The sequence below is a fragment of the Eucalyptus grandis genome, chromosome 5 (genome assembly GCF_016545825.1).
Source record: "Eucalyptus grandis isolate ANBG69807.140 chromosome 5, ASM1654582v1, whole genome shotgun sequence".
Taxonomy (NCBI): Eukaryota; Viridiplantae; Streptophyta; class Magnoliopsida; order Myrtales; family Myrtaceae; genus Eucalyptus; species Eucalyptus grandis.
In genome coordinates, this window is record NC_052616.1 from 52,779,607 (window position 1) to 52,787,828 (window position 8,222).

The 8,222-nt window shown below is 37.9% G+C and overlaps 1 protein-coding gene across 2 annotated transcripts; it reads right to left on the reverse strand.

Moving 5' to 3' along the window:
- Window positions 1-6,009: 6,009 nt before the first annotated feature.
- Window positions 6,010-7,990, reverse strand: LOC104445154 (probable E3 ubiquitin-protein ligase RNF144A-B). 2 transcript variants are annotated; one of them, XM_010058977.3, is made up of 3 exons: window positions 7,385-7,990; window positions 7,071-7,300; window positions 6,010-6,416 (listed from the first exon to the last, which is right to left on the reverse strand). In XM_010058977.3, exons 1-3 carry the CDS (start codon window positions 7,931-7,933, stop codon window positions 6,344-6,346), a joined length of 852 nt encoding a protein of 283 aa, XP_010057279.2. In that variant the 5' UTR covers window positions 7,934-7,990; the 3' UTR covers window positions 6,010-6,343. The 2 variants fall into 2 exon arrangements, with proteins under 2 accessions (XP_010057279.2, XP_010057278.2); XM_010058976.3 differs by having other exon boundaries at window positions 7,071-7,990.
- Between the last annotated feature and the right edge of the window lie 232 nt (window positions 7,991-8,222).

The following is an 8,222-nucleotide window of genomic DNA, read 5'->3' on the forward strand; positions in this document are numbered from 1 at the left end:
TGACATCGATTCTAGTTGAGATCTACACACTTTAGGGTATATATACATTTTGGTAAAATCGCCTTCTATAAGACGTCCCTTAATCATTTTGTGGGATTTGATTTCAGGAACGACAACTCAAGAAACATACCAAAGATGAACTCATCGAGGCTTGAATTGAGCACAAACTTGCAAATGAGAAGTCATTTGACTCCTTCCAAACAGAAACCTTGGAGCTTGACCAAGCTCCTATGTAGCAGCCTAGCTATTAACATGACTTTGTTCTTGAATTCTCCTTCCCCTTGGCCAGAATTCAACATAAATGAAGGGTTCAATCCGATTGGCTATTAACCACTAAAGATAAAAGTTTAGGGTTAAGGTACGAAGTCTTTAAGATGCATTTTTTTTTTTTTTTTTTTTTTTTTTTGCTTTTAAGACGGTACATTCGTTTAAGAGAGGCTATAGATCCAACATTTGATCATACATGGTAAAGGCAAAGAAGCTCGCTCAGAAAGTTTTACCTAGGGACAGTTAGGGTGCACATGATAACCATTTTATTTTTGATAAGAACTATTTTTTTTTTTTTGGGGACGGGTTTGGAATATAAATCCCTTTGGTAACACAATTTCATTTTCCTATTTTTGAAACAAATTTTTAGTACAAAAATAGGTTTAGAACATAAATGAGTAGTAAAAAATTTCTACTTCTTTTTTTGACTATAAATGAGAAACAAAAATTCTTCTTATCGCTCGTCTTTGCTACTAGTTGGCTGCCCCTCTATTGTTGCTCACCATCTGCCACCATTGATCACCCTCTGCTGGTGGTGGTTGGCCGCCCATCTGCTGGCCCCCATCTATCGACTGCTTGTCGTTGACCTTCATTCACCGCCATTGCTTAAGAGAGGAAAATTTTGTGTCATTATCAAATGAGTTTTTATTTCGAGAACAAAAATTTTGTGTCATTACCTAATCTGCATTTTTTTTCAAAAACTCGTATGGGAATAGAAATAAAAAAACCTATTTATGGAATAGAAATTGATTTCTAGAATGTGATAGTTATCATTTACGCCTGATTTAGTTACTCATGTGAGAAGCTTCCTCTTCTCTACAATATATATTGAAACTTACGCTCATATAAAGTAAAAAACCCTATAGATTTGAAAGTATATGATGTCTAGTGCATCAAGAGTTCTCGTATGACATCTCGAATTGCACTTAGCTTATGTTGCAAACTCCTATTTCAGGATTTTTCTATTGGATGCAAATTGCGTAATCCCAAGATTTCCATAATCAGAACAAGAACAAGTATAATTGAGTAGAAAGATTAATGCACCTATTTTGGGATTCATCATTCTTGAAGCGGAAGCGAAAACACAATATTCCATGTGTAAGTCCTTCTCCTCTATTACCCTCCGTATCACTGACTCAATGAGGTGGCTCCCCTTACGTTTAGCGTTAGGTAAACGCTCCTTATGTGAGTATACATGTGAGAATTAATGTTAAATGAGAGACTTGAGCACTATTTATAGAGTTTCCAGCCATGCCCCCTCATTACGGGCCAGGCTCAATTTGGCCCATACTAGCTAGTCCCATATTAGACTAATTAAGAAATCTTCTATCTCACCTTAGATCAACTCCATTTTACGATAACCGTAAAAACAGTAAATTACAATATCAATTAATGTAGTCCACATTAGGAAAACTCTTACATTTCCTCCCAAATCTTGATGAAGCCGCACGTACCGTCAGTAAATCAACCTTAACAACACTAAGTAAACACATCACCGACTGTGCATGTAATCCACCACTTCTGCTAGAGATATAAAAAGCTAATACTGATAGATCAGTATTTTCTATGGAATGATGTATACCGTATAGCTAATCCCGTTGATATATATAGATGGTCGAAAACGCATGACTTTAGAGGTGGCTGCCACAGAGTTGCATTTTGTCCCGTGTGTCACTTAGGTTCTCGTTGTGCACAGATATCGGTCAATGTTTAATGCAAGTGATATCATTCAATCACATATTTCGTTTTGATGATCGCCACCACACACAATGAACACATGTTAACGCAGATGATCCGGTTATATATTTAAAATATGATATACATTTAGACAAAGGTTAGATTGGGGGTAAATGGCTTATAGTAATGATTTTGGCCGAAATATAGTACAAGTGTCAAAATTTGGCATGAGAGGACACTTCAATGCCAAAAGTTTCAAAATGCACACTTAAGTGGCACTCTCTTTAAATACCAACTCCAGCAAAGGGTGTTGGAGATCTAATGTGGCTCTCTGGAAAGCTAAGTTATCAAAGAAGAGCCAAAATGATGTCATTTTGTCTCTTATTTGATTTTTTTTTTTTTAACTTGCAGTCAGTTCAATGAGGCCCTCCCCCAAATCCGACAAGGTTGCCAACCCTTGCCAACTGAGCCAAGGGCCTCTGACCCCTGGCTAGGGCCCGATGACCCCTAGCTAAGGCCCGATGACCTCGGTTGACCCTTTCCCCACCATCACTGGCCCTTTTCGGTGAGGGTGGGGAGGTGTGGTGAGGGCTTGCATAGCCTTTGCCAAATTGCAATCTTCTTCTTGCTTTTTTTAAAATAAGTAAATATGATTTAATTTTAAATTAAATTAATAAATATTTATATTAAAATTCAAATTTAAGGCAAAATGACATTGTTTTTGGTTTATCTAGCCAAGTTAGTGTGCAAACAATATCGTTTTGTACTTGTCTTGCTAGAAAAATGCTACATCAGCATTTTGGATAGATTTTCTTGCCATTGGAACTTAATCGATTAATTTTGCTCCGATTTTGACATTTAGGTGTTCTTTTCCGAACTTTTGGTATTTAAGTGTCTTCCTGTGTTAAGTTTTGACACTTCAAATGTTTGTGCTTCTAACGATTCCTTCCAAAATCACAAGTCTAGGTTCATCATATATTCATGTTTTCCCAACCATGGCTAAATCGATCTTTCTTCTCCTCATCGATTCTCTCCCTTGGTCACTTCCTCAATTTCAAGAAGAGTCGATTCGCTCTGATTGTCGAATGAAGCATAACACATAAATCAATCTCTTTTAAGTCTCTTAAGATAAGCTTGGTCAGATAAAATGCGTCCACTAGCCAATGCTCTAGAATGCAAATGAGCTTTACGTGTACTCCACCATGCATTTTCATGCAAGACAAGGCTTTGTCTATTTGACCAAATCTATTTCTTACGCATGAAGTAGCACTTCTGAACATGTGACTTTTTCATTTTTAATAACTGATGCCACCTCGGGATAGGATTTTATTGTTTACTTCTAAGTCCCGTCGGATTCGCGCTTTGATTTTTTTTTTTTTTAGCACTAAACATGTGGGGTATTCATGTTAAATAATGGTTGACATATAGTTTCAATATTTACAACATTCTAATAATATTTTGAAATTTGCATAATATTTTACAATTTAAAGGGACATTAAAAATGTAGTTTCTAATGATAAACTCCATCCGGCGGATGATCTTTTGCTGTTCTAATACTTCTATATAACTCTTGCAGGATGGACAATGTTTTTCTGTCTGCTTATAATTCTGTTAGTCTCCAAAAGAGAATATGGTGGAATTATTACATCATTGTTGCAGGGAAAAAACAAAAAAAAAAAAAACAGTGGTAATTATTGATTTTTCACCACTTATTGGTCACATCTTCCTAGCCGATGCGATCGACATAATTCATATTTAAGGAAAAACTTCAAGAGTTAAAGGCAGAACTACAACTGCGACAAGTTAAAGAAATATATGGCTAGTTGCCAGTCTCGCTCAAGCTCAAAGCCTTCGGTCCACTCCATCCTCAGCCCATATATAAGCTTTCTTCTTTCTTGTTGTGCAGAACCCGGTGGTGAAAAAGAAGAGAGAAAAAAAACCAAAGAAAGAAGAGAAATGGGTTTCACGCATACACGCTTTGGAGACCTCAATGAGTCAAATTAACGCTGTTTCGTAGCGCCCAATAGGGATTTGTGCTCTTTGTTAATCTAATTGGAGAAATTTTCGAAGTTAAGCCGTAAATTCGGATTCATGTGGATACCAAGTTTCTGGGTCCAATCTAGGAGTTGGTTGGTTAGGAACTTATGTCGAATGATAGATTTGGGTACAGTGGAGCTGAGGGATTTTATAGAATTTGATTATGAGTTCCCATTTGGCCAGAATGAAATTTTAAAGTTTTGTGTAATAATCTTTCTCACGCCATATCTCTCTATCGAACTCCAATTCAAGTATGCAAAGTAAAGATTGCCCTTTTAAGTACTAAAATATCCTAAACTTCATTGACTCAAGAGATGGCCAAAGACGAGCAAAAGATGGCCAAAAATACAAATTTGGAACTGGACAGCAATGGGTGCAAAACTTTATAAATTCATTTTGACCAAATCATAACTCATATCCACTTCTGTAAAATCACGACTCCACAGTACCCCAATCTATCATTTCCACATAATTTCACAACAAAATAACTCCTAGACTGGAGTCAGAAACTTAGAATTCACATGGATCTGAATGCAGGGCTCAACTGTGAAAATTCATTCGATGAGATGAACAAAGAGTATGAATCCTTACTGAGCACTACGAAATTGCATTAATCTGATTCGATGAGGTCTCCAAAGCGTGTATGTGTAAAACCCCCTTGCCTTCTTTCTTTGGTTTCTCTCTCTGATTTGCACATTGAAAAAGAAAGCTTTATATGTGGGATGAATATGGAGTGGGGGCCACATTGAAAAAGAAAGCTTAATTGAGATTTCCAATTGGGCTTATTTTCCGTTAATTTATTTAAGCCCATTTGGTACAAGAATCACAATTCAGATCCTGTTAGTTAGACGAGCACTGTGATTCCTAACTTGTATCGGTCATGATAGTGCTAAAATGAAAGAGATTGGAGGAGAAAAAGAAAAGTCTTAGCTTCACCCGGAAGCGTTCTAGTGTCGGAAAAGGAAGAAAGGCGACCTAAACAAGAAAGTTACATGGAAAAGATTCCTATTCCTTGGAAATTCATGAATCGTGACATGGAAAGATAGACGCTCTTACTTACAATGCTGGAACAAGACAAAGCACAAGCAATGTCCGTGACCACACCTTTTGCTTTTTATCACGTCCCTCAACTTTATGAAGAGCACTTGTTTTTAGCTCATGTCATCAAGACATGAAGACCACTATACACATCGCTCTCTCAAAGGACAGGGTATACCATTTGTTTCTAACATATATGTATCTTCATCTATCGAATATCACAAGCGTTTAGCATTGAACCTGCGAAACTAGAACAAAATTTCAACATCTTGCATACCTCCTTCAAATATTAAAGTATGTTTAGTTTGGATTCTTCATGTTCTTGACTGATGATAAACACATATCCGAGTTTATAAGCAATTTTGTGCGAGTACCTTGTAACGCAGTATCGGCAAAGTTGTTCTTCTGAGATAGGGGAAGAATGAAAACCCATCTAACTGATGCTCTTTCTGGTCTACCTTTGTCTTGAGATATAGGAACATGAAGCAAATTTGACTAGGCGAAAAGAGGAGGCATAAGCAATTGCCAGTGTGAAATGGTAATATTATAGTTCACTTTTTTTGCCCAGTAGTCAACAGATGGCATAATCTCAGCAACTTCAGCTGAGAGGTATTTGCTCACTTAAAACCAGTAAAAACAATGTGCACTGGAGACAAGATGTTGAGGCGGGGTCGAAAAGACTCTGGTTCAAACCCTGACCAGGAAATTAGGATCGACAAGTTTCGGGGAGAGAGCACAATTCTTATGTATAGGCAGACGCAATGGCAGATCTTAGAAATGCTGGCGAGGTGTCCACACTCCCAGTCACTTCTGCTGCTTCATGGAAGAAAAAATAGTTCTACTCTGTGCTTATAGAAGCATTTTAAGCGACCAAATAAACTCGTAAAAAGCATAAGGCACAGTCAATTTTTTTGTTATTTCAGAGAAATTCAAACAAGCCACAAGATTGAAATGGGAAGGCATTCTAGAACCAAATGGAAGTGACGCATCCGCTGTGAAATTGATCTATATTTGCTACAGTGACTTGTATTGAATGATCTTCAGTGAAATTCTTGAAAAAGAGATGGACAGGTGACTGAAAGCTCAAACATGAACAAAGCACACCAGAAAATAACATAGAGCACGTTTACTGACCATATATTGCTTCACCATAAAATGTCGATCACATCATTACTACACTGTATAACAAGCTTTATTATTCTATTCCAATTCCTTCCCGATACCTCCCAAGGAAAATCCCGAATTGGATTCCAAATTGACGGGTAAATTCAGATGCAATTGATCATATACATGTTTAGGTCTTCTTTCCTGTACCTTCTGCTCCTTAGTTTCTTCCGCAACCACCATGAGTTTGAGTCCATTCTGATCCACATCCATAGCAAAACTGAAACTGGCACCTGCAATTGCAAGCCCAAGGAACAACCGTTCATTTACCACGATAATTTGACAACCTATATTCTGATGATTGGCCATCATATATTTACTCCCATTCTTAAAACCATTTAGCACGAAAACAGTAGAAAAGTAGGAAGAATGGAACATTAAAAATTAGGTACCACTAACTTTGCGTGGGATTCAAAATAAAGCACTAATCAGAGCAAGTTTCAGTACTAGTGATCAACAGGATTAAGCAAAGTGGTCACAGTGCTTCTAAGAGAGAGACGGTGTACCTTTGTATATCACTGGTAAGGCTATATCAAACATTTTACGGTTAATTATGAGACTACATACAGAATTGCCTAATCATGAAGCTTTGACACTCCGTATTTAACCACTACAATATGATGAAATACACTGAGACCATGTACTTGAATTTCATTATCATGTGTTCATTTGCCATGTGATTAAGAGCCACAATCAATAACAGTTCCTCTAAAAAATGGAGGATCCCTGTAATTTCTATTTCATTATTACACATGAGCAACGCCTCCGCAGCTTCTATAGGTTTTCAGAAAAATCTCAACAAAGAAACTAATCTTTTCAAGCTTCTTGATTTTTACTTGATAAATAATTCGTTACCAAGTGAAGATTTCAGTGAACGTATCACAAACCTGCAGGTGATGTGAGCACAACCCTGTGTCCTCTCCACATAAAATTTGCAGTTGGGGCATCTCTTCCATTTCTTCTCCTTCGCAAGCTCCCTCACCATGAGATCCTCGCTCCCTCTCTCATCCTCATTCAGTGAACGAAACTCCTCGCACGACACGCCAGCGTGCCACGGCACGGAGCACTCGGCGCAGAATAACCTATGGCAATATGGGCACTCACACTCCCTAATCACCTGCCCATCATCATTGTCCTTGATCAAAAGGGCCGAGCAGTTATTGAAAGGGCAATAGAAGCTTTGCGACTCGAGAAGCATCGCCTCGCTCATCGATTTCTCCCACATGTAGAGAACATTCTCGGGGAGGATTTGCCTGCAGGAATCAATCTGTAGGACACCCTCACACTCCAAACCTGGGCATTTGATGGTGGTGACATTGTCCAGGACTTTGGTCTCCACATGCCTGCTTATGCAGAGAGAGCAAAAGGTGTGAGAACACATGGTCCTGATGCTGAACATCTCTTTGGCCTCTTTTCTCTCTGCACAGATTTCACAGAAGCTCTCTGACGAGTCACCATCATCTTTTTGAACACCCATCTCAACCGGGTCTATGATTTGCATTTGATTTGGGTTTGGATTTGCCTCAGTTACATCCACTGAAGAAGAAGAAGACCCAATAGTTGTTTCTGAAGGTTTTATATTCATCTCACGGGAGACTTCTAAAACCTCCTGAAACTGCAATTCCTGAGCAAATTCAGGATCTGTAACTTCAGGAGTGGCCTTCTTCTTTTTCCGATCATCTTCACGTTCGCCAAACAGGGATGACAAGAGGAGATCATCTTGCGAGAGAAGATCAACGTGCCGCTTCATCTTCTAAGTTTCTTTTCTTTGAATGTGCTTGTTTTGTGGCTTGTTCGTCTTTTGAAGGTCACTTCTGTTTGTTTTTATATCTTAAAAAGCAGTGTACTGTGCATGACATCTTAGCGGAGAAGTTGCTTCCTATGATTGGGACTTTATTTTTTTTTTTTTTTTAAATATAAAATTATTTTTATTATTTTTGTAAGAATATTTTTACTAGGCTAGTTTTACTCGGGTCAAGATTAGCGGTAATGAAAACAAGGTCTAAGAAAGTGATAAAAGATAGAAAAAAATTCTCTTA